General features: G+C 40.8%; 1 protein-coding gene across 1 annotated transcript; it reads right to left on the bottom strand.

The window, feature by feature from the left end:
- tm9sf4 (transmembrane 9 superfamily protein member 4) lies at window positions 1-25,116 on the bottom strand. The gene is made up of 18 exons (XM_039800642.1): window positions 25,036-25,116; window positions 20,826-20,936; window positions 17,340-17,439; window positions 17,020-17,176; window positions 16,038-16,182; window positions 15,795-15,918; window positions 13,726-13,847; window positions 12,553-12,664; window positions 11,028-11,098; window positions 10,710-10,842; window positions 7,733-7,814; window positions 7,560-7,635; window positions 7,069-7,152; window positions 5,848-6,023; window positions 5,642-5,705; window positions 5,297-5,416; window positions 4,319-4,408; window positions 1-965 (listed from the first exon to the last, which is right to left on the bottom strand). Exons 1-18 carry the CDS (start codon window positions 25,051-25,053, stop codon window positions 816-818), a joined length of 1,935 nt encoding a protein of 644 aa, XP_039656576.1. The 5' UTR covers window positions 25,054-25,116; the 3' UTR covers window positions 1-815.
- Between the last annotated feature and the right edge of the window lie 2,238 nt (window positions 25,117-27,354).

Genomic DNA, 27,354 nt, shown 5'->3' with positions numbered 1-27,354 from the left:
TTTTTGGAAGGAGAAGCGAAATATCTTGATTACAGTTGTGGTTAACATGGTCACACCAGGACATGGAAACTAGAGTAAAAATAACACAACATTTAATTGATCCTTTCTTGTGTTACAATGTAGAACTGCCCAGCATGATATCCATCCTTATCAGTTCAACACAACAAAGTCAACACCATAACCACAGTTGAGACTCCCCCCAATCCTTCCCTGATCTCAAAAAGTCTCTGAAATTGACATTTGAAAAAAAAAAACAGAGACGTTGGAAAGAGGAAAGGCAAAACTTACGTAAGAAAATCAGATGAAGTAGCTTCGCAGAAGATAATCGAAAGAAATTAGGTCAGACAAAATGAAAATAAAAACCTGGATAAGTTAAGACTCATAACAAATGAGGAGACAAAAACAAAAATGTGCAGAAACCGTCGTTGGACAAGCTTTGGCCCACTGTGTTGTGTGCAAGGTGAAAACAGCAGGAGACGTTCACCGTCCCATCAGAGGAGAATTCCCTCTGAGTCTCTGTCCTGGAAAAAGGAGGGAGGATAGAAGCGAAAGCGAAAGAGAGAGCGAGAGAGAGAGAGAGCGGGTTTAGCTCTGCCATCCTGCTGTTCTTTCCCATGAGGCCAGTGGGTGGGGCTGTTGCACCATAAAAAGAACCCCTCTTGATCTCCCCTACACACAAGTCAGTGCTTGTTTGACATGAAGAATTAAAAAATATATACATTAAAAAAACTGAATGGGACAAAAAAAAAAAAAAAAGTAACAACCAACCCAAAAAATAAAAAAAAAATAAAGACAACAGCAGCAACAGTGACGACTCAGTCGATCTTGACTGCAGCATAGATTTTCCTGATGAACATGTAGGCCGCGTAGAAGCCGATCGTGCCCGTGAGCAGCCAGAACGACAGAACCATCAGGGCCGTGTAGCCGAAATACAAGAGGGAGGGGATGAACTCCACAATGTCCAACTGGGGAGAAATGAAGAGAAGAGGAATCCATTTCAATGATCTGTGCATTTGCCATCTTATTTAGTTTTTTTTTTTTTTTGGTATTCGCTTTTCTATTAAGTTGGCGGACTTGCAAGAGATTTAAAAAAATAAAATTGGCAGAGGACAAGATATTCTCATTTTAAGGACACGGAATACATTACATTGCAGACGTCATCAAGCTAGCTATCGATCTACAGTGCCTTGCGAAAGTATTCGGCCCCCTTGAACGTTTCGACCTTTTGCCACATTTCAGGCCTCAAACATAAAGATATAAAACTGTAATTTTTTGTGAAGAATCAACAACAAGTGGGTCCCAATTATGAAGTGGAACGAAATTCATTGGCTATTTCAAACTTTTTTAACAAATAAAAAACTGAAAAAGTGGGCGTGCAAAATTATTCAGCCCCTTTACTTTCAGTGCAGCAAACTCTCTCCAGAAGTTCAGTGAGGATCTCTGAATGATCCAATGTTGACCTAAATGACTAATGATGATAAATAGAATCCAGCTGTGTGTAATCAAGTCTCCGTATAAATGCACCTGCTCTGTGATAGTCTCAGAGGTCCGTGTAAAGCGCAGAGAGCATCATGAAGAACAAGGAACACACCAGGCAGGTCCGAGATACTGTTGTGGAGAAGTTTAAAGCGGTTGGATACAAAAAGATTTCCCAAGCTTTAAACATCCCAAGGAGCACTGTTCCAGCGATAATATTGAAATGGAAGGAGTATCAGACTACTACAAATCTACGAAGACCCGGCCGTCCCTCTAAACTTTCAGCTCATACAAGGAGAAGACTGATCAGAGATGCAGCCAAGAGGCCCATGATCACTCTGGATGAACTGCAGAGATCTACAGCTGAGGTGGGAGACTCTGTCCATAGGACAACAATCAGTCGTATACTGCACAAATCTGGCCTTTATGGAAGAGTGGCAAGAAGAAAGCCATTTCTTAAAGATATCCATAAAAGTGTCGTTTAAAAGTTTGCCAAAAGCCACCTGGGAGACACACCAAACATGTGGAAGAAGGTGCTGTGGTCAGATGAAACCAAAATCGAACTTTTGGGCAACAATGCAAAACGTTATGTTTGGCATAAAAGCAACACAGCTCATCACCCTGGACACACACATCCCCACTGTCAAACATGGTGGTGGCAGCATCATGGTTTGGGCCTGCTTTTCTTTCAGCAGGGACAGGGAAGATGGTTAAAATTGATGGGAAGATGGATGGAGCCAAATACAGGACCATTCTGGAAGAAAACCTGATGGAGTCTGCAAAAGACCTGAGACTGGGACGGAGATTTGTCTTCCAACAAGACAATGATCCAAAACATAAAGCAAAATCTACAATGGAATGGTTCACAAATAAACATATCCAGGTGTTAGAATGGCCAAGTCAAAGTCCAGACCTGAATCCAATCGAGAATCTGTGGAAAGAACTGAAAACTGCTGTTCACAAACGCTCTCCATCCAACCTCACTGAGCTCGAGCTGTTTTGCAAGGAGGAATGGGCAAAAATTTCAGTCTCGATGTGCAAAACTGATAGAGACATACCCCAAGCCACTTACAGCTGTAATCGCAGCAAAGGTGGCGCTACAAAGTATTAACTTAAGGGGGCTGAATAATTTTGCACGCCCAATATTTCAGTTTTTTATTTGTTTAAAAGGTTTGAAATATCCAATAAATTTCGTTCCACTTCATGATTGTGTCCCACTTGTTGATTCTTCACAAAAAATTACAGTTTTATATCTTTATGTTTGAGGCCTGAAATGTGGCAAAAGGTCGAAAAGTTCAAGGGGGCCGAATACTTTCGCAAGGCACTGTATCATTCAGACAGAGGTCTCCATTATGTTAATGTTTGTTTCGGGTTGGGTACTGAAATCTGTGCTTTTTTGGGGACCGACCAAATTACACAGCAATGCCAGCGTTCGCTGCAATATAATATTAATGGCGAGCCTAGGGCAGCCGTGGCGCAGTTACACTTCCTCTGGGCCATGCAGGCACACCAGTGTTCTCTTTGCCCTGGTGATAGACTGACAGGCTTATTGGATTTAATAGGTTGTAGCAACGGGTTTGGGTGGGGAGAGGAAGGTGTTTTATTTTGTGTGGTGTGTAAAATCTTCTAAATAAATAACTAAATGTTCTAAGTAAATGTTGTTATTACCGAGGGAAAAGGTACCGTTGGGTACCGCAAGCAAATTTCAGGTACCAGAAAAAATGTGAACGGTACCCAGCGCTATTTCGGTTTTATTCAGACCTAAGAGAACAGTTACAGAAAAAGAAATTTTGCACATGGTGCGCGAGACGGAGCGGTGTCACTGCTGAGAACAGCCATTAGCTGCCAAGTAATGGCATGAGGAGAGAGGAGTGTTTCTCTTCTTTAACAAGTAGGGTCGGGGTATCGTTTGTATTTTTACGATTCCGATGCCGAACCGGTACTTTTAAAACGATTCTGATTCCTAAACAGATTCTTGAAAAACTGAAAAATGACTTCAAAGATGTAATATGTTTACTAGCGATCACGTGCAGTGAATGGTTAATATGCCTTTACTTCCGTTTTGGTGTTTTTTGCCCCCAAAGCCGCCTTCCAGGGGCCTTCCAGGCAGCGTGGCAACGGTTATGTTTAGGGTTAGCTGCCTTGAAGGCAACGTTGGAGGCAAAAAAAACACCATTGAGCGTTGTGGTGAGCCCCGAGGGAAAATATAGCATTTTAAAAGTAGCCTACGTTTACGGTAGTTAGCTGTAGGTAGACTACAGAGAAAGTGAGATATTTTTATGTCCATTTTGAGTAAGTGACAGATGGAGTCAAGCAGGAGACATCCTTCAGTTACATATTCATAGATTCAGGAGTTTTTGAATAACTGAGAACAAACAGATTGAGATTTCCAACAAGGTGATAAACCATTATCAATCATAAAATGTATTTAGGGGATCTTTAATCCCCATCGTGAGCACTAGTCACGCTTAACCCTACTTCTCACAGTGAATCCATGATTATATATTTGCAACTTAATATCACACTAGGTTTGTTAAATGACCTCCTATTTCAAAATCAATGCATCTAGTTGATAATGCAGATTTTCTATCAAATATTTGAAGTCTCGGGCCTAACTCAAATTAACCCTGATGATGTATCAGAGATACTAATTATTTCATTCAACGAGTACAATTAAGACAAACTCACGGGACAACATGTGCCATAATTTCAATGATTACTACAAGTAATACTAGGTCCAATTAAAACCCAATGATTTCTTCAGCTGCCATCTTCCTGGCTGCAGTGGAAACAAAGAAGATCCTGTTGACTGAAATGTCTCAAACAGCCTCAGGGCCTTTACCTTGTTGACAAAGTAGAAGACGGCGTAAATGAGGACGTAGAACGCCGAGCCTCCTGAAACCAGAAAGGTCCTCCACCACCACCGGTAGTCCTGGTCGAAGGGAGAAACGGAAAAAACAGATGAAGCAGATATGGTTCTGGCAGAAGCAGTAGGTATGTTTACTGCTGGATACACAGACAGGCACAGACACAGACAAGAAACTTTAATAAAGCACTGCAGCACTTCGCTCACACTGCAAGTTCTACTTTCTAACAATAGAGAGAGAGCATATTTAAATCCTGCCCCCACCGGAGGGGAAAAGAACTCTTCCTCTCCATTGACTTGTATTGCGTGAAGGTGCCTCCTCGTCTAATTCGTCTGCTAGCAAACAACAGAAACAAGTCTAAAAGCTGAAAAAAACCATAACTTGAGTTTGTATAAGCTGCCGACCAGAAAAACTGAGCTTTCATGAAGACAAAAGTGCATACAGATGTTAGGAATCAGCAGGAGGAATGGAGACTGTGGGATCATAAGACGCTAAGCTAACGTTATGTCCGACATCACGTATGTTAGCTTAACTTACAGACGTACAGTTAGGCTAAAACAATTTGGCCATTTGGATATTCGACTTGGTAACAAAATACTTGCTGCAAACGTAATGTCGGAGAGAACGTTAGCGTAGTGTCAGGCTCCCGCAGTCTTCCCGTTCTCTCGGATTCTTCCTCCTGTCGGTGCTCACTTTTGTCTATATAAAAGCTGTTTTTCAGATCAGCAGCTTATTACCTAACTGAACTTTAAAACTTAAGTCATGGGTTATTTTCCTTGTTGGTAGTGAATATAGCCACACAGCAGCTTTTAGGCAGTTTTTCTGGTGTTGCTAGCAGATGAAATTAACGAGGAGGCACCTTCAATACAAGTAAAGGGAGAGTGGTTTGGTGCTTTGTAAAGTAGTGAAATGCAACACTTATGTGTATTCACACCTAGCCTAAATGAACTTACCTCTGCACAGAGCTGGAAATAAACCATAACAATGCTGATCTGAGAGCAGGACACCACCAAGATGATGAAGACCAGAAACAGGAAGCCAAAGAGGTAATAGAACTGATTCTCCCAGATGGCCTGTAGGTGGAGAAACAAACACACACACACAACACACACACACACACACACACACACACACACACACACACACACACACACACACACACACACACACACACACACACACACACACACACACACACACACACACACACACACACCTTGTGTGAGGACATTGAAAGAAGAAGTGATCTGGCTTTTGAATCGATCACTACACATTTAGAGCAGAGCAGTTGTACTCACGCTGAAGATGAAGAAGAGCTCGATGAACATGGCACCGAATGGCAGGATCCCGGCCATCAGGATTCTAGTGGAGAGAAAATCAAACGTTTTGATCTCAAGAAAGCATGCCTTAACTCGATATTTTAAACCCCACACTACAGACCGTCAGCCATCCCAGTCAATGGCCACAGATTAAAAGCAGATTGTTAGATTGGTTAAACACTCACCCTACAAACTTGTTCATGTACCAGCGCTGCTCTGGGACCTGCCGAGGGATCTGGTTGGTGCGTACTGGGTTATCATACGGCTGTTTGCGGAAGCCAAAGTAGTAGCCCAGGTAGACCAAGGGCATGGAGATACCGAACCACATACACAGCAGGGCCAGCATGGTGGTGAAAGGAACCTGGAGTGGTGAGAAAAGACAGCATGGACACAAGAAATAAAAGGAAGATGTTTAACAATCCACGTGACTGTATTTGTATGTGGAATATCTTTTTTACATTTCTTTTCTCAAAAGTTACAGAGTCTCACTTCCAGACCTGCCAACCTTGAAGACATTTTATTTTATGAGGAACAGGGATGGGACAGTTCGCTTCAACGCAGCGTAAAAAAACTCCTGAAAATAATGTCCGTGTCGCAAATGAACGTTTTTTTCTTATCATCCATTCATTTTTAATATCATTATGTTTCGGGGGGGTGGGGAGTATTTGTTTATGGGACTCTGTTCGTTACCGGTTGCCCCTCGGTGACTGATGTCGATGTCTGTCTTGCACACGGTGCAGAACGCGTGATGAGGTTCTATATACTGTCTATGTGAGGTAGCCTGGAGATGTGGAGGCAAGGCCATCTCTCCCGTTAAGAAACCGTTCCGAACCTTTTTTTGAGGCGGTTCAGCCATGGCGTGCAAGCCTACAGTTATCCGGACAGCCTGGCTTGCTGAGGCACTGAATTGAATTAAACGCGCGAAGCATTTGGCTAGGAGGGGCAGGTGGGTTAAAATGCAGAGCTCTGACTGGCCAAAAGCTTTTCAATCCACTTACACGCTGTGGCTCAGTGGCAGAATCAACGTCATAGATGTAGACTGCATAGAAACTGAGACCGGCGAAATGAGAGATGCAACAAAATGCGTACCTAGAGAGCAGCGAATCGCACAAGCGTACTTAAGGGTCAAAATGCGTGCAGAGTACGAAAAATGCGTACATTTTGGCAGGTCTGCACTTTACTATGTTAAAAGTGATTCAGGGTCAATCTTTCCTTTAAAACAAAGTTTTACAAGTGATCTGTCACAACTGGTATATTCGTCACTATTACAAATATACCACTATTACTATTACGTCACTATTACAATAATGTAATTATCCTTCTTGCTGGCTTGTTCCCTAATTTGCTATGAATGTTCGCTGAATGCATACATTTTAAACGAGGTGTTTCTGTGTCATGATACTCACTGCCCCGGAGGAGTGTTCTCCCCAGATGAAACAGTTGAGGATGAAGCAGATTCCAAAAACAACGGCAGGATACAACGTTGCTGTCTACAGGGGAGACAAAACAAACAACCTGAGCCTCTCTGTTCACAGCAACACTTCTTTCATTTCAAACCTTTATTTTAAACTCGGGGCCCACTGAGGGAGACCCTGACTCATAATGGGGCCGTGCGCACAGCATACACTTCAACAACTAGACAACAACATTTCAATTACAACAGATAAAACGTTTAAACAATCAAAAGAGCAGACAAGATACATAGAAGTCATTTATCAAGGCCTTACGTTGAAAGATGGGGGAGAGACCAATTTTCACAATTCAATCTGTATTTATACATAAAAAGTGGGTAGCCTTGCTTGCAGAACTCAAAACAAACATCGGACATGTAGCATTTAAAACTAAGCAGATGTACTAATGCAGGAGTGATGAGAGCTTTAGTTGATTATTGACTTACACAAAATGCTCCTTTCCTCCACCGATGGCCCTTGAGTGTACGGTACAGTCTGCCAGCAAAGTAGCCACCAAATACACTGGAAAAAAAGCAGTGTCAAATCAAAGAAATGCACTATTTGAAAATAGCTTGGGATTCTCTAAACAAGGATTTAGAAGGATGAATATGGCTCTTACCCCATGAACATGAAGAGGAAGCAGGCAGTGGTCATCAAGGCTCCTCTACTGGATGGAGACAGCATGCCCAACATGGCAACAACTAGGACATACACACAGGAGCACGGAGGAGCAGGGGGTTAGAACATTTCACAGATTGCAATGACAATCGCACATTGTGTTACACAAATTTAAGTAATCTGTATATTTCCAGTTTTCCGCAGTAACCTAATTTTGGAGATCCCATGTAAATAAGAAACAGCTGGAACTCTTTCTTGGCTGGGCCTGTGAAATCTTGGGAGTCTCCTCTGGTTGCCTGGCAACCTCACTGTGCTGACAAGACTCCAGGAAGTCACTGCGCCGGCCAAGAAATTGGGACGCAGCTTTTATTATTATTTTTTATTCATCTTATTTAGCAAAATCCTTTAAAGTTATAAAATAAACATCGACAATGTGATTTTTGACTGTCACACATTCGTCTGGACAATAGCTCATAACATCTAACGTCAAACAACACATGGGGTAACTGGAGTAGTCTGGGGAATATGAAGCATAGAACGTCTCAATCATTATAACACATTGACCTAATTTTGGTTTCAAATGTATTTGTGTGCATGTTAACGTTAAGACCGTTGTACTCCTTCAGACAAAGCCTGTCGAGTGGTTGTCCATGGGCTGCAGACGCATTTCATTGTTTGTTTCTGCATATTTTGGCCTTTCACATACTTATCTTTGCTGCTTCATATCTATAGGATAACGTGAATGTGAGCCCTAGCACCATGGGAACATTCCTTTGACCCAATTTTACCTCATGTTTTAGCCTGTGAATACATGATGGGAAAAGAACCTTGTGGTCTAAGGCCGAGTGTCCACATAGCAGAGATGGGAGTAAGTCACACATGTGCAAGTCGCAAGCAAGTCTCAAGTCTTAACCTTCAAGTCTCAAGCAAGTCCAAGTCATTTTTGTGACAATCAAGCAAGTCAAGTCATAGCTTTGGTCAAGCAAGTCACAAGTCAAGTCATACAAAAGTTTCCATTTTTAAACAAGCTAAAGACAGTGGTTATGAACTGCTGGAGTTTTATTTGCATTTTTTACTCAAAAGACTTTGTGTCCACATACATCTGAAGAGTTTAAATTAACACAGATAAAAAAAAAAATCACAGCCTAAAACTGATATTAGGCCAACAATAAATCAATATTGTTCAATGTGCCTCAAACATGACATTAAATCATGAAATTCCTTCAAACAATTAAAGTATAATGGTTCCTAAGTCAAATAATATTCTTCAAACATGCCTCACTTTTATGAGACAGAAACACATCCTTTAACCTTTCCTTCTCTTAAAGAACAAAACATATTCTTTAAGAGTAGCTGAATCCCACCACATTTGCTTATCACATGGAATGGAAAGTATATGTTGATATTTGACAGTGTATTTGTGAGTGAATGTGTGCGTGTTTGAGAAAGAGTGAGTGAAAATTTATTAATATTGGTGAGTGAATGTGCGTGTGTGTGTGTGAGAGTGCAGAGTGTGTTGTATGTGCGCCTAGCTTTATTCACATACTTACGTCTGCATGTGTGTGTGTTTATGAGAGAGAGAGAGAGAGAGAGAGAGAGAGAGAGAGAGAGGTTTGTGTTGTGTGTGTAGGCCTGTGTGTGCCTAGTTTTATTCGCTCTACCGCCACCTTGAACAAAGAGGGGAGGGTGTGCTTATTCATGGCCAAAAACTGAAGGGACTTCTGTCCATCACAAACGTCCAAATAGTGGTTCAGCTGAATATGGGGACTGGAACCCGAATCTCTCCCGATTTGAAGTGTCTGATGAAATTCGACGTCGGAAATAAGTACTGCAGACGTTGCAAACTGCCGTTTCTTTTTTTTTCTTTGCCTGGTCATATGTGTAATCCTTATAGCCAAACTTTATTATTTTCTGTGCAGAGGGATAGCGCCCGATTTATGTTTTCCTCCGTGGGTGCTCCCGCCGCACAGTAGGCCTAGCCTATAAGCTATCTTTCAACTCAGGACAGCGCCACTTCTCACAAATACAGATAGGATCGGAGATGAAAAGTTTAACTGGCACGTAACCGCGATCAGCCGTCGGGAAATGCCACCGACATAACCAATCACACTATGACAGACGCTCCACAACTGCAGTGTTTAATTTTAGATTAACGTAAAAATGAACTGGCAGTCTGGCACTTCGTGGGCGGTCAGTATTTTCCTTGGGGTGCTCGGAGCTCGAGCACCCGCAGTATCGGCGCCCATGAGAGGGATCCATGACGTTAGGCTACTAGCCATAGCCAGTGTTGTTTACTGGACGGTCTGCCGCCCGCATCGTATCAACATCAACGGTTCCTGCGCATGCAACAGCACTCAAATCGTAAAGTTAACTCCTCCTCAATATCAGAGGGGGAAAAATATATTTATTAAACAGAAAATCAAGTCATTTCAAGTCATTTGACTCAAGTCAAAGTCAAGTCTCAAGTCATGAATATCAAGTCAAAGTCAAGTCGAGTCTTTTATGAATGTTAATCAAGCAAGTCTCAAGTCCTAAAATTTGCGACTCGAGTCTAACTCGAGTCAAGTCATGTGACTCGAGTCCCCCATGTCTGCCACATAGTGTTTTATTCTGAGTGCAGGGTCTTTTTTTTTTACAGAGGGCTCCATCTTTTTTGCAAACTCTTTGCAGCGACTGTTTGGCACGTATGATTAATAAGGTCACACGGCGCTTACAGGCTGTGTACAGATGACAAGAAGTAGATGGAGTGGATTGCAAAATAGAGGAAGAAAGCGCAAAAGGGCAAAGAGAAGAGACAGGCCAGAGAAAACGACAGCAAGTGTATCAAGTTTGGGATCCTTTCAAGCTGAAACAAAACGAAAGCCTCTGTTGACGTAGCGTTAAGTTAACCTAGGTAACGTTAATGTCGTTGTCATAGAAACAAAGCCCACAGGATGAAGGCACTTGCCAGCGCCAGAGAAAAAAGAAAACAAACTCACAGATGACGATGAGGATCATGCAAAAGAGCTGGATCCCTGAGCCCAGCAGAGAGCTGAGGATCATGGGATATTGAGGCGGCCTGAAGACATCACCGTGGACATTCTTCCATCCTGACTCCTCCATGGTGTCCTCCTGGTTAGATAGGGATAGAGATAAGTAGAGAAAAGTGTGGTCAAGTGCCTGGAATATACTGATTTATTAAACGTCAAGAGCCCAAGTTGATTTCAGTTACACTTGAAACAAATCATTCTATACAATTTCTCAAATACATATGCGTTCTTTCCCCCCCAAGGACTTGTCTGTGTGTATTTTCTTACGATGTCATCCTCTCTGTTGTAGTTAGCAATGTCCTTTCTCAAGGTCCTGATAATGATCATACTCAGAATACCTGAAAAGGGAAGAGGCGGGAAACGAGAAGGATGTCAGTCAGCTCGAAAGACAGACATGTCAACATTTTCCATGCTGTGATATAACTATAGATTTTTAGGGCGTCAATTTTGATTTTAATTTGAAATTGACCGAAATTAAGTCACAATCTCGAACTTTGAATTAAAAAAATGGAATCGCTGATGCTGCCACACCCCCATGTCACGTCCGGTCGGCTTGTCAAGCGGGAAAAAAAAAACACACGTGTTGTAGTGCTGCGAGTCCAACTCCTCTAACTTAGCTACAGCCAGTCAAAAGATAGCATGGCAACTGCAGATGCAGGAGACCCATTGACAGAACTTGAACCCCCTCCTCTATTAGTATTTGGGATTTCCAGTGAGTGACGACGTTCGATAGCAGTGACAGCACCGTTTAGTATCAATGCCGTTAGCATCGTGGCTAACACTATTGTTACTTTATTTTTTGTCAAACAGTTTCGGCTCTGCTTTCTTACATGTGCTGTGTCATTGTGCTAATAACCGAGCACCGTTAGCCTTTACAACAGAGATGCTTCACTATACTTGTTAGATAATGTTTCATTACAGAGTTCTCTGCTGATTTGTGTTCGTCGCCGTGTGCTCGTGGTGGGAAATGAATGTAAACCGAGAGCGGCGTGTCGGAAATGCAATGCGCTGTGACGTAGGTCCCCTTTAAGGCGAGGCTGATGTTGGAAGTCCCTCTAGTGGACAGAATATGTAACAACAACCACATGCGTATAGTGGCATTGACAATGCATAAGCCTGAGTAGTGTAGTACAAATTAATAACAGGTTGCAAAAAGGGAGAGTTCTCTGCGCTTCTGCAGACCACAACAATCCAGTGCAACCAAGGCAGGACACAATAGTAATAAAATAGCAAAAAATTGCCAGTGCAACACAGATGTCTTCTTATTTGATGGTTTTATTTCTTAAGGTGCATAACAGTGACTAACGTTTCGATGTAAGGTTACATCTTCATCAGAGTCAGAGGACTCTGATGAAGACAGAAGCAATGTTTTGCTATTTAATAACAGGCTGCATTTGAGCATTAAATCTTCGAATATTATTCGAATAATGGCATAGCCAAAAAATGTGCTTCAAAAAAATAAAATGTAAAAATCGAGAATCGAATCGAACCGTGACCCTAGAATCGAAAATGTAATCGAACCGAGGATTTGGAGAATCGTGACACCCCAAAGAGATATACATCACATTTACAAGCTTTAAATGTGTCAAGAGTTTCCAGGGAAGCGTAAACAAGGCACAAGGCCGATGCTATGGGTTACAATTTCTCCAAGTGAAGGCCATGTTTGACCTTAAATTTGTATTCACTCATTTTCTGCCATGGGCCTAATGACCTACAGTACTTTCTTGTGTTGATATAGACATTCAAGAGGTGACAGTTGCGCTGAGCAGGATTTGCCAAAGATTTAACATACCAGACAGGAAGAAGACGACCACCACAGAGTTGACAATGGAGAACCAGTGAATTTGGACATCGCTCATGGTCAGGTATGTGTCCCATCGAGATGCCCACTTCACCTCGCTCTCCTGCACAGAGGAGAGAAGAAGCTCAGCAGTCCTTCCTCTACACGTATCTAGCTTTTATTCAACCCCTCAACCTAGAAAACTGACCCTGCTGGGCAAAAAGCCTGAATTTTATCACTTGACCTTGTTTGCTTTGAAATTAATAAACCTGAACATTTCCAACTGCAATCTGTAAGTATTTGGACCGTTGCGCATTTTCTATTGTTTTGACTTTATAGCACACTCGATTTTAAATGATCAAAGGGTCTAAAGGGAACCACAGAGAGAAAGCCCTGACATCACATGATCACATAGATAAAAATGAATTAATATGTTTTAATTTCAAACTAATCCTTTGTTAAATACAGCAGCCTGGAAATCCAGACCCAAACCTGAAAGATTAAGGGTCTGGCACCGAGTAATGAAAATGGCCCAACTCAAGGGACGGCACCAAGCATGCATTTGAAAATCTCACTGCACGCAATTGGATAACACTACGACCAATCACAACAATACAAAGGGTGATGTATGCAGAGCCCCATACAATTAGCTACCAGCGGAGCTAACTGCTAGATTAAACTCTTGCCGTATCCGGACGGCAAAACAGCAAAAACGTCCTTCTTGCAAAGGAACGATTCGAACGTCTTCTGTTCCTCTTTTAGATAAAAAGCCAGGTCTAACTCGTTCATTGTTCATCCGTAGCCATCTTGCAATGTTTACTAATGACTTTGACGTCGCAGCGCTGTCGTCATCTGTTCAGCTCGCCTCTGGCCCGCCTATATCAGATACACCGATGTGATTGGTGCAGCTCGGCTACAAGGGCATAGTTAATGAGCATCATTACTGAATGCCTGAGGGACTTGCTGAGCAAATTCAAATTGTGCTCTCACAAGAACTCCGGATTTCCAGGGTAGCAATTTGGGTGGTTTTACGCAGTTATTCACGGCTGTGGATCAGGTGGGAGAGCCGTCGCCTAATAATCGCCTCTAACTGTTGCCTCGGCCACAGTGCATTAATGTGCGTGAATGGTGAACGCCGCATGTAATATATAAAAGCACTTGAGAATCCATGGAGCAATCACTGACCTCCCAGTGGACAGAGTAGGTGAAGAGGACCTCGTTCTCTTTGGTCGGGTCAATCTCCTGTGGCGAAGAGCCACTGGCCTCGGGCAAGGTGCAAGTCCTCTTACTTTCCTCAGCCTTCAGATCTGAGAATAAATAAAAGAGTGAGCATTACAAGAAGCGAGGGACTCTACAGTCCACTACACTACAGTTTTATAAATCGTTTGTCATTTCCAAGCATTTGTCACACAAATATGGTTGTTTTTCTAGCACACACCCTGAACTTCCAAGGCTTAAGGCTGGGTTGGTAAAAAGCACAACACCACATCCACAATACGAGCCTAAACAGGTTAATAAAAGAAAAACTAAAGTATTAAATGACCTTTGAATACTACATGGGGAAGTATGCTGGTAAAAGGTCCTTGCACACGGAGTCCGAAGATTTCGTTAAAAAATAAATAAGACCTCACGCTGTGTCAGTCATGTTTACACACTGCCATCAGGAGGAGGAGGAGGAGGATGATGATGATGAGGGGAATGGAAGAAGGGGATATGAGACGCACACAGAAAAAGGAGAGCAACAGTGTAGAGATGGAGACAGAGAGCGAGGGCAGCGCGATTCTTTCAGGTAGCCGGGGGGCCGAGCGCTGGAACACGCAGGCAGAGAGGACAGAGAGAGAGGGGTAACTATCAACGGAGAGAAGCGAGGGATGAAAGGAGGGAGAAGGAGAGAGAGAGGCAGAGCGACAACAGCGTCACATTTTGTATTGTTTTTGAGAACTTTTTCGCAACGGATTCATTGTTAGTTTTTTATTTAACCTTAATTTAACCAGGTAGGCCAACAAGAAGAGCATAAGCCATAAGACAACATACAGTTTCACATGCAATACAATAAAAGAATACAGAATACAATAGGCTACATAAAGTGCAGATTAAGTTGGCATTATAAAGCCGGCGCAAAGTGAGGTGTAAGTAAGTCGAAGGATATGCGAAAGTGATACGGTAATAACACAATATACATGAATAGACAGTCTATAACACTGCTGAGATGTAGTAAAGAGTAAAAAAACAAAACAGAACAAAAAATTGTGGTCTAGTTAGTGATGAAGTTCAGTTATAATGCAATATATATGAATAGACAGTCTATAAATACTGAAATGTAGTGAAGAGTCGATATAGTATATAGTTAGTGCAAGTTGTGGTCTAGTTAGTGATGTAGATCAGTAATAACACAGTAAACATGAATAGACAGTCTATGTAAATGCTGAACGTAGTAAAGAGTCAATGTACATACATTGATACGCATCGGACTCAGTGTGCAAGGTTTCTGTGCGTGACAAATTTTTAGGAAGACAGATACGAAAAAACACATACGAAAATTTTTGACTCCGTGTGCAAGGACCTTAAGAGTGAATATAAAAGTCCCCTTCTTAGTCAACAATTTTAACTTTACTGGCCACTCGGGGCGTAGAAATTAATCACGGTATAGCGATGCAGACTTTGACGATTCTGCATCGATGTAGTGACAGACCATAATCGATTTGCCTGCTGCTTGTAGATTTTCCACTCTGTGCTTTTTTTTTTTTCTGCCTTTTGTCTGTGTTCAGACGCTCAATGGGGTTTTAAGCCCCCACCGTTGACTTCAAGGCAGCGCTGCGACCGTTGACTTCAAGTCACCTAACCCTAACCCTAGTGCCTTCCATGCAGTGCTGCCTGGAAGACAACGTTGGGGGCTTCAAAAACCAAACACCTGTTCAGACTCTGCTACATTCAGGAAGTGTCTTTTTCAAGAGCAGATACAATAAAAAGGGGATTTCATATATGTCGGACTGCTTGAATTTGTCGAAAACCATGCATAGCAATATATCATAATATTGAGATGACGCATTGTGATATCGAAACTATTCCAATCGTTGAAAGGATTATCGTAATCAAATTGAATCGTGAGACCAGTGAAGATTCACACCCCGACTGGATTCACACCCCGACTGGCCACTTGTGTTTCTTTCCTTCTATTCAAATAGTTTTAATCAACATGGGTCAGAAACATTACACAACATCAAGCTATTCAAAATGAGTGCGTTTACACCTACCATCTACTTTTACACTTTGGGGCACGACCTCAAATCGCACCACCCTGTAATTGTGAACTTCCACTTCCTCCAGCTTCTCTCTGTGGTAGTACAGGATGAAGGACAGATGGTTGTGCAGATAAAACTGTGAGGGAGAAGAGAAGGGGAAAGACACAAAATTATCCTTAAAAAAAAGAAAAGAAAAGGAGAGTGCTCATTTGATGAAATGTATCAGGACAGGTACAGATACTGTATAATATCTACCTTGTTGTCGTTGACAAAGCCCAGTCTGTAGCCATGTTCAAACTGGATATCTTTCACCACGTCCTTCTTCTGGTCCTCCTCCCCTGGTGCCTCTCTGTTGGGGTAAAACTCCAACCTGGTGGCAACTGGCAGGTTATCTGCAATACTGAAATGCACAGGGAGGTGTTCAATCAGTTTTGGTTTGCATATTTAAGTGCTAGAAGGTCAGTGTAACGCTTATCAGTTTAATTTTCTAAGCACAAACGGACAATTGGAAAAACAGAAAAATGGGTTCAAATATCCAATTTTTCATTTTTTTTCCGCCTTGACAAATTAAAAAATTGGATCTTGAAACTGTTTCTCCAATTTTCTGTTTTTTAATCAGAGGATCAGAACTACCAATACTGCAATGATATTCTCTCCCTCGTTCCACCTAGCCTCGCCTATCTAGTCTATCAGTTTGTTTTTGTTGGTCCATATGCAGTTAATGACCTGCATATTCCACAAACTAGAGGGAGAGAATACCATTGGAGTATTTAATAATTGGAGCTCAGACGCAATTTTCTAAATTTCGGATCCTCTGAATAAAAACAGAAAATTGGAAAAACAGTTTAAAGATCCAATTTTTTTATTTGTCAAGGCGGAATTATTATAAATTTTTTTTAAATTGGATATTTGAACCCATTTTTCTGTTTTTTCAAATTTCCGTTTGTGCTTAGAAAATTGAACTGATAAGTGTTAAACTGACCCTAGAAAACCAGTTTATCGTAGAGATATAATTGAGAGAAAAAAAAAAAAAAGATCTTCCAACTACATTATGCTATGCTAAATACTCAGAAGAATTGCTTTAATCATTTCTTTACAAATCTGTTTAGCTTTAGACTTATAGAGTCTGGAGTCACTTAACAAAAACTAAAAATATTGTTAAGTATATATTCCTCTTGGCAATAGTTCAATATTAGCATTCGGGGGGGTGTAACAACAGAGAGGAAAGGATGCTCACAGGTGAACATAATACTCCTCCTGGATCCGCTCAGCAACCAGCTTGCTCTCTTCTATGCTGAGCTTTTTCTTGTTGCATACCATCTCACATTTCTTATCCTTGTTCATCTCTACATTGTAGAGTGTATTCACAATACGGTCCCCACGCAATACCTCACCTAGAAAAAAGAAAAATTATCAATGTGTGTATATATATATAACACATTGAAGAGTTTGAAGTTAATATTGCTTTTCCTGAATGGAGATGAAGTCAAATTAAGTGAGAAATTTCAGGAAACCTTTCCAGACCCCACTCCATCGTGTGAGCAGCAGTCCACTTACCCAGGTTCTCTCCCTTGTAGAAAACAGACTCCGGCTTACAGAAAGGCAGGGAGTAGTATTCATAAGGAAGCTGGGTGCGGGAGCTGGTCAGCTTCACTGCCTGAAAAACAAATGATCTGACTTACTGGCTGGGTCCCAGATATAGCGATATGCAAAACTACACTCACAAGAACTTGGTCTGACAATGAAAACTGTACTTTGGGTGTGGGATTTCTAACCAGTACCAATGTTTTTATAAAAAGGGGAACTTCCTGCCAGTTAAACACCTTAAACAAACATTAGTAACTTCCTAATTATGGTGTTGACTGTTGGACACCTGGAAGGGGAAATATTTGGGTTGATAGGTGAATTTCTTTGTGAACATATATCTATTATTCTAATTCTATCTTTTTAATGTGTAAACGAACAGGGTTTAATCATTCACATCCAAATGATTTCCCATTTCCCAAGTAATACAATAATGGGAAAAACTAGTTACATTCCAGGCACAAACCAAATAAGCTCACACGTACAGCATATATGTGTCACTACAGCAATACGCAAGTCTTTTGTGTAAGTCCTTTACGTCCTCCATCCTGGATGCAATTCTCTGAGTCAGCAGGGATGTAAAAGTCAGAAGCACAAGGTAACTTTCTATTGGCCCATCTATTGAAGGCTCTACCATCTAAACTAGGCTAACATATGAAATCTCAGCATGACAAAATTCCAAATGAAAGCCCACTAAACAGTACCCTAATACCAGCAAATACTACACTAAAGCGGTCAGGTTGGGAACCTACAGCTTAATGCATATTAGGGATGGGCATTCGATTACATTGTCTTAGTCGATCGTTGGGAGAATTAACGATCGACGATCGATTAATCATTAATATTTTTATATTAAAATTAATTGTTTAACTTTTTATGAGTTAAAAATAGGGGTGGTAGGGTTCACAAAACCCACGGTTCGGTTCGTATCACGGTTTTAGGGTCATGGTTTTTGGTTCTGTACGGTTCTTGTTGTTATTTTTTCTTTAATCTTTAACACTCCAGAAATATACTTCAGCATATGATATATAGCTTAATTATCCACAATGTATGATAAAGTATTAAAACATAGTTCTATCTTGTAATCATGCACAAACGGAATTTGACTTTAAGCACATTATTGGGACCATCTCTGAGGAAAGCGAGGTGAGATTTTGATACAGCAAGAGGGAAGACGATGATTTCAACAAGCTTTTCATTTATTTGACAAAGAAAATGAGTGTGTATCGCCATTTACAGGAACATATGTGCCATTTTTAGCACATGAAGATTGAAATATTACAGAATAACAATTGAAATAACTTGCATTTATCAAACTAACAACTTCAGTGTAGCTCTTACAAAAATACAGGTGACGTGACCTGCAGCACTCCACACACCACCGTTGAGGAGCGGTCGGCTCGCCGCCTCTCAAAATCTGATGAAAATCTTTAAACTGACCTTTGTCGATCTGAAATGAAGACAGATTCAGCAACTGCATGGTCTATTTCTCACTTAAAATGTTTTCAGAAACACGTTTCGGTGAACTATTTTCGTAAAATATGAGATCGTATTCACAACGAGACGCCATTAGAGTCCGTTTTGAAATTCGAGAGCAGCCAGCCCCACGTGACGCGTTCGTCCAATCATCTGCCATGTGTTGTGTTTGTCACGTGGTCAACAACATAATACTAGATCTGACACGTTTTGTCAAAATGTAACTCAAAACTATCCAAGGCACGGACAAAGCCTAATAACAAAATAACCAGTAGGCTAACTAAGATACAACTTCTGCACCAGTCTACTGATTTATGTTGAGAAAGATAAGCATGTTGACATGATCTGGGGTCAGACGCGACCGCTACCAAAACATCCGCGTTGCCGGGATGCACAGGTCGCCTACCTCCGCGCTAACTTGGCCAGCCCGAGGAACCTTATTCCGTTCTCGTAGTGAGTTTCTACCAGTCTGGTGATGGTACGTCGTGACGGAATGTGATATGCTGGTTCCAATATCGATCTCAATGAACTTGCAGGTCCCTTGGGTAATTTTCTCTGCTCGTTCTGCATTGCAGTTCCTCCGTGCTAACGCCGAGTTTATGCTAGGTTGAGACTGAGAGCAGGATGCACCGCGGCCGCCACCGACATTAACCAGGGTCGGGTGCACTTTGTTTAGTGGTAGGCTACATCATTTGAGTCGTGGCCATGTTGTACTTATACACGGCATCTCAGCGTTTGCAGTGAACGAAGTCGTTTTTTTAACTCAAAATGGTCCCACGCCACACTTCGCCGTGTCCTCTTCATGATTACTTTTGAAATCAAAATGGAAACTCACAGCCAGGTAACTGAGTATGGAGTCAAATATTGCCCCCAGGTGGTAAAATGTTTAATTGCTGCCACACTGTGAAATTAATTTCATTGCTTCAAGACTCACACTACGCAACGCAACCAGCATTAGTTTAATCGATAACAAATTAACGTGGTAGACGAAATTCTTAATAATCAGTTATCGATTGTCGAGTAATCATGCCCATCCCTAATGCATATTTCTCCTTGTTGCATTTAGTGTCGCTTAAAATATGACCAGTGTTTTTTTAAATGTAGATAATAGATAGAAGTAACTTCAAGTAAATTTCAAGTGTGAAAGCTGACAGTCAAACCGATCCATGTAGCACCCGATGATGATGCAAGATGAAAGTCACCTGTCTGACTAATTAGTTTCCTGTTAGTTCGTACATTTTAATGCATACAGTTCTTGGCTTTTTGGTAAAGGGGGTTCTAAAGACATGCTCCAGAAGGCATTATAAATTTAGAACCCCCTTTACTTTTTTTTTTTTGTCGTGTGTGTACTGTATGTGTATGTGGGACCTGTCTTGAATGAGGACCAGCAATGTGCGGGTATATGGGGGCGAGGGTGGGACAGGTGAGCTGATGGTAGGGTGGATTGGGGGGAAGGCAGGTGGGTTAATAGGGGTGGTTCGGTATGATCAATAATAAGTATTGAGGGAAGTATAGTATGTAAAAGTAGAGCTGAAATTTTGATGAAACTGATTTTGATGAGATTCTGAAAAAAATTTGTTTTAACATTGCTGTGGTTTTGCCCTGATTTGATGTCTTCCTGGTAACTAATCATGATGACCCACAGAAATTAATATTAAAAACAAATTAAAAAAAAGTTCTTGGATTTTCGGTAATAAGTGAGTGGGAAAATTAAAATGCAGCGATCCATTTCATTCCCTGGTCTCGACCAAATGGACCAAAACTACGGATGTGAAAGCAACCTAAAATCTATGTTATTGGTGTGGGGAGGTGGACACTCACAATATGGTAAGATCAGAAAAAAATCCACAAAGAAAGGCCACAGTTAGGTTAAAACCACGGACCTTCATGGTGTAATGCAATGGTGCTAAACACTGAACGCACATAACAAAACGTTCCTGCTAATAAGCAATGAAATGTTGATTACATTAATTTGACTCTTACCTTAAGATCTACTGTGTCACCTTCGTGGAAGTCCCGGGGAGCGACCCCGGGAACATAGAAGGGCCGGACAAGAGGCAACGAGGACAACAGCAGCAAGGCCCACCACGTCTCCTGGAACACAGACACAACCAAATATTTCACCACATAGTAATGTTCCCTCAGCATAAATAGTTTTGTTGTTAAACTGTATGAGCAGGGACATTATATCACCTGTTTCACGTAACGTTAATCTAAGGTACCGTCTATGTGCTGGATTTTTCCTAAGGTTAGCTAGCAAATAAGCCCACTGACGACGTGATATTTTGGCACAATGTTTCGTAATGACAGTAGTAGTGGTCATAGTGAGTGAACATGTGATGTGAGATGCACATTGTGTTATGTCTGTGGAACTGTTCATTAGCTGTGTAACGTTGTGTGTGAGATCTGTAAAGCTGAACTGACTCACAGTAGTAAAACTGATTTTATTCTGATCCAAAGACTCTTTCTGTGAGATAAAGGACACTAACAGATTATACCCTGGACATTATCCATTATATCCAAATGTTAATGAGTAATCGTGTTAAATAATCGTGATTTCAATATTGACCAAAATAATCGTGATTATTATTTTTTCCATAATCGAGCAGCCCTAGCCCGGTGGCAAATGTGTATTTTTTGACTAGTGCCCGACGGGGGCCAGTCACAGACTGATGGCAGCATCACTATAGAGCCCAATAGTTTCTGTGATAACAGAATCATGGACAGAATCGCAAAATTGAGAATTTAAAAAAGCTATAAGACAGAATCCATAGGGCCGTACATTAAGTTACATGAAGCTAACTGGATATTTGATACAGTATGACTACATCTATGTTTCCCACTGTAACTGTAGTAGGGTTGAAAAATGTATCTTTTCAAATCAAAATCGAGATTTGAATGAATATGATAATCATGAAGACCGCGATTAATTGAATTATCATCATTTATTTAACATGATCGTAGAAGGTGCAACATGTAGATGCTGCTATTGAACTGAGGCATATTAGACATTTCGTTTTACAGCAAAGTACGGATATTTTTTATCGGAATTGTTTTTTATTATTATAACTTTAACTTAAGTGTAGAGCTGCAAAGATTAATTGATTAGTTGTCAACTCTTAAATTAATCATCAACTATTTTGATAATAATAATTTTTTTAAGACAAAAATAAAAATTCTTTGATTCCAGCTTCTTAAAAGTGAATATGTTCTAGTTTCTTCTCTCCTCTGTGACAGTAAACTGAATATCTTTGAGTTGTGGACAAAACAAGACATCTGTGGACATCATCTTGGGCTTTTGGGAAACACTGATCAACATTTTCACCATTTTCTGACATTTTAGAGACCAAACAACTAATCGAGAAAAAAATCCACAGATTAATCGACAATGAAAATAATCGTTAGTTGTAGCCCTACTTAAGTAATAAATGTTCTGTGTTTGACTGTTCAATGTTCCACGCTTATCAAAAGAAAAAAACACTTATTGCTGGCAATTCATATCTATGTTCTCATCCTTGCATAAGAATATAGAACGCTTTTGATGGTGTCTCATGTTATAATGCTCCATGACATGTTTTATCTGTTACAAATTGAATATTGAACTTTAGCTAAACTTTTAAGAAAGAAAAAAAAAAACGCAAATCGTAATCTTCATATCTGGCAGAAAAATCACAATTACATTTTTCCCCCAAAATCATGCAGCCCTAAACTGTAGTTTAAAAAACATCTTAAAAATACTAAACTTAACTTAAAAATATTCCCAGCGGCTAAGGCCTGGTGAGGGAAAACTTGTGGGCGGTGGGCGACCAGGCTTGCACACTGACTTTAAACTAATTACAAATAATGTGAATTTGTTATAGGAGGTGCAGACCATGCCAAGCTTCAAGTTATAAGACAAAGAGAGGATGGATAGTTGCTGTGCACTGATAGCAGAGTGTGCCTCAAGTCTCTTTCAAGAAATCTTCACTGTAACACACCCGAAACTACTTCCTTCCAATTCCTTTGCATGATGTTACAGTACAAACAAATGTGTCAAATCTTATCTGTACCAGGTTAATCCCTCACCTGCAAAAGTGTTGGTTTTGTGGATAAGACAATGTCACATCAAAATGCCTTGCAAAGTCTGGCAGTTAAGGATGCCTGGCTTTCCTCTAAAGACGCTGACACACCGAGCCGATAATCGGCCGTCGGACAGTCTGGCGATGTCAGTGACTTGAGTCTGTTTGGTGTGTTCTGTGCCGCCGTCCGTCCGAGGGGCTGTCAGCCTTCATTTTGGCCGATTTGACATGTATAATCGGCGGGGCGGGCACTGCTGGCAGTCAGACTCAAATGACCCATCTGATTGGTGGAGTGCTAACCAGGAAACGGGGAGCGGAATGAGCGTTACTAGAGTCTCTCAAAATCTGACGAAAATCTTTTAAACTGACCTTTGTTGATCTGAAATGAAGACAGATTCCACTACTGCACGGCCTATTTCTCTCTTAAAATGTTTTCAGAAACACGTTTCGGTGAACTATTTTAGTACAATATGAGATCGTATTCTGAACGAGCTGCCATGACAGTCTGTCTTTGAAATTCCGGAGAAACCCGACCCACGTGACGCGTTTGTCCAATCAGCTGCCGGTTTTCATTTTTGGGCGACAATACAGATTAGCGCCGCCTGCTGTTATGGAGACGTATTACGTCTCGGCTCTTTGGTGCGTTCCAAGGCACTTTTTTGACCAACTCAGGGAGACTGATCAGTCCAACTGCCTTTTCTGCCGAGGGTCGGCCGTCTGGTCAGTGTGTCTGCAGCTTTACATTAAACCAAAACTAACATTTCAGTGACTCGCCAAGTTTACCCTGAAACACAATGAGGGATTTTACATATTGGGATGGGAGAAAATCTGGTTTCCCCGAAGACATCAATACCAAACACAAAGCCATAGCAACAGAAAAATAGCCTTAAAACAACAATGTTTATGTGGAGTGGGCACAGACTTAAACCACAGTTAAATCCAATCAAAAATGTAAATGGACTGCATCTATATACCACTTTAATCCAAATCGCTTTACAATTTACTTCCCATTCACTCACAAACACCATTGGCAGCAAGCTACCATGCAAAGCACTAGCCTAACCAGAGGGGGAAAAACGTGGGGCTTTGTGTTTTATTCAATGACATACTTCGAGCCGGGTATCGAAATTTCCCCTTCTACCTGCTGAGCCACAGCCGCCCCAAACTGTGGCATAACGCATGCAACTTGACAGAGCTTAAACAGTTGTGCAAAGACGAATGGTGGGGAGGAATCTGGGATGTCCTAATGTGCAAAGCTACAGCCACTCCAGTCAAGAATGTAACGTACTGTGACGATAGTTGCTGCCAAGTGTGTGTGCCTACATTCTAACTTGAGAGAGGAACCTTGAGTAGGGTACCGTAATTATTGTCTTTGAGAGACAAAGTTTTTCATTTTGACTTCACAGAGTTATTTTCTACCGTTCAAAAAGCAGTATAGCTAAATATCAAAAAGCCTAATTGTGTTATTTAGCTAGCTAATACTGGAAAACAAATGATTAAGAAGTCCACGGGGAGCACATGAATTTCATAGGCATTGGGAGTTATGAATGGTAGTGAAGGAAGTTAGCAAGCGTGGCTTCTGTTATCAGACAGTACCCGAACAGTTAAATAACATTGACAGTCTTAGTTCACGTTATACGTGTCTTGCTGCTGCTGTCTTCTTGACATCTTTCATCACTATTAACTAACATTACACCGACAACAACCTCAAACTGAGCTGTGTGGCAGAGCTGCTAACAGCTAACGTTGAGCCAAAGTTCGGCTAGCTGATTACTCTCGGCTGTACAGCAGATGACAGTCTTAACAACCGAGTGCGTGGCCATTTATACTCTGTCAGCACAGTTACATTTCCTAGAGAAATTATACAAATCAGTTTTTTTTAACCACAGCTCACTGGCAGTCAAGCTAGGTAACGTTAATGATAGCTAGCTAGCTAACTCCAGCAAGCAGTTAGCAAATTCGCAAACAGCAGCGAACTCCAGTAAATCCGTACCTAGCTAGTTAACGTTAAATGTTGATATCGACCAAGGTAGAAATCTCATTTGCCACAGTTACAACACGGTGTCTGAGTTCGTTTGGGAAGACAGTATGAGCGACGTGTAGTTTGAAGAAAAATAGTTCGCTTTTCCACTTACCATAGCCGCGGCCGCCATTTTGAATACGTGTCATTAGTGACGTTGCGGAAGTACTGTGGTTTTTCCTTCGAGCTCGCGGATGGCGGATCAGGGCTTTTTGCCAGAAAGGGTTTTATTTTATGATTTTAATCCAAACCATTATCTTTTCCTAAACTTTACCAAGTAGTTTTGTTGCCTAAACCTAAGAAGATTTCTGTCAGAAATGTCTTTAGGCAGAAAACCCTGAATGCCAACTTTTCCCGTGTGTGTTTTTTTTGATTAGTCTAATCTGGGTGTGTAAAATAAAAAATGTAGCCTATTAATAGGCTACATTTTTTATTTTACACACCCAGATCTAGTAGCCTAGGCTAACAACAGCCTTATTGAAATAATTACTAAAATGACTACTAATACGAATAAATAGTCATTTGTTTAAAAAAACGTTTACAGTATTGTTTCCATCTTTCTTTGAATCATGTGAAACAGGCCTACTTGTTTGTTAAAGGTCCCATGGCATGACATTTTCACTTTATGAGTTTTTTTTAACATTAATATGAGTCCCCCCAGCCTGCCTATGGTCCCCCAGTGGCTAGAAATGGCGATAGGTGTAAACCGAGCCCTGGGTATCCTGCTTTTGAGAAAATGAAAGCTCAGATGGGCCGATCTGGAATCTTCTCCTTATGAGGTCATAAGGAGCAAGGTTACCTCCCCTTTCTCTGCTTTGCCCGCCCAGAGAATTTGGCCCACCATGAGAGAGAGACATCATGACTTTCAAACGAGCAAAGTGGCAGTTGGTCAAGGCCACACCCCCACCCTCCACCTTGCCCCCCCCCTCTCTCCTCCTCAATAGCTACAGACACAGAAATGGCACATCCTAAGGAGAGCTCATTGTGGGACTGGCTCTAGTGGCTGTAATTCTGCACCAAGGCTGAATTTTGGGAAACAGACTTCAGATACAGTAAGGTCTATATAAAAGCATCCAAAGAGCACCATGTCATGGGACCTTTAAAGGATAGGCCTAGACTAATCTCTGCATTCTCTCATAATCTGACAATGCTGCACCTTCCTGATGTGTGTGTGTTTATTTGTGCTTTAGAACATAACTGCTGTTAAACAGTCAGAAAATAGCTCTATTCCTCCGATTCACGGTGCTCCCTTTCTTCTCTTTTGCTCTCTCTCTCTCTCTCTCTCTCTCTGGCTGTTGAACCAGTAAGGCGGAGCCAACTTTGAACACTGTTTACAGTTAGCAATACCCACTACATATTAGTATGTCTAACTACCATGAGTAGCCTATCAATTCAAATAATTACCAGCAATGACAGCAATAAAAATGCACATTTGAGTAGATAATAGTTTTTTTTTAACAGTTTATTTGAAAATTTTCACCACAGTTTCATTGAACCAAGCATCTAACAAAATATGCAAAGAGTTTTATAGTGATAAAGAAAAAAACAAAAACATTGAATAACCCTATGAATACATATACAGTGCTGGGCATTGATTTTATATTTTCACATATCACCATAATCCATAATATAAGCATTCCATAGAAAACTTCTCTCAGATATTATTGCTCACAGTTCTGTGGAAATACCAAATCATAAAATGGCAAAATCTTAAATACTTAAAAATATTCCCTTTGAAATTCTTTGGATTTTGGTCCACAAAGCAGACTGCTATTTCCAACAATACAATAATCACATTATCCAAACAGCGTAGAAAAAATAGAGTAATGAGTCCTTCCCTAAAAAAATGATAGACAAGGCATTTACTTTTGGAAAGATTATTGCATTCAATACACTAATATCCAGTACCATTTGCACAAATAGATTATTTTTTTCACACAGAAAAAGATGTGAAAATCTGTATGCACTACTTTTTAATTTAGTTTCCCAATGCAGAACAAAAGGATCAACAAGCATTATCAGTTAAAATGGCTTCACATTAAATACCCTGTTCCTAAATAATTATATGTATTTGTGTGTACACCTGTTTATATATACAGAGCGTATGGAATGTATTATAATGTTAGACTGAAAGAAAAGAAACCACTTTAAAAAAAAAAGGCACAATGATGAAGTTATACTAAAACAAGCCACATCATACTGGAAAAAAATATATATCTATGGAATATAAATAGAAGATGTAATCATATTTCAGCCATACAGTATATCTTGCACTTTGTAATGTCCACAATACCCACTCTTCTTTCACAGGAGGGGAGGGGACAAAGACAGCTTTTCCTGCTGAATTGTTGACATCAACATAGTATTATCAGAGCTGAGCACTGCACCTATTTCACTATTAACATCTGTGCTGTGGTTATGCCTTCCTTTGATG

Source organism: Perca fluviatilis, chromosome 5 (genome assembly GCF_010015445.1).
Source record: "Perca fluviatilis chromosome 5, GENO_Pfluv_1.0, whole genome shotgun sequence".
Lineage (NCBI taxonomy): Eukaryota > Metazoa > Chordata > Actinopteri > Perciformes > Percidae > Perca > Perca fluviatilis.
The sequence above is the reverse complement of the archived record's forward strand: the minus strand, read 5'-3'. Positions and strand labels throughout refer to the sequence as shown.

Coding starts and splice junctions, on each gene's coding strand:
- tm9sf4 (XM_039800642.1), bottom strand. Junction 15,919..16,037: donor GCTTTGTCAACGACAACAAG/GTAGATATTATA, acceptor TCTCCCTCACAG/TTTTATCTGCACAACCATCT. Junction 966..4,318: donor TCTTCTACTTTGTCAACAAG/GTAAAGGCCCTG, acceptor ATTTCTCCCCAG/TTGGACATTGTGGAGTTCAT.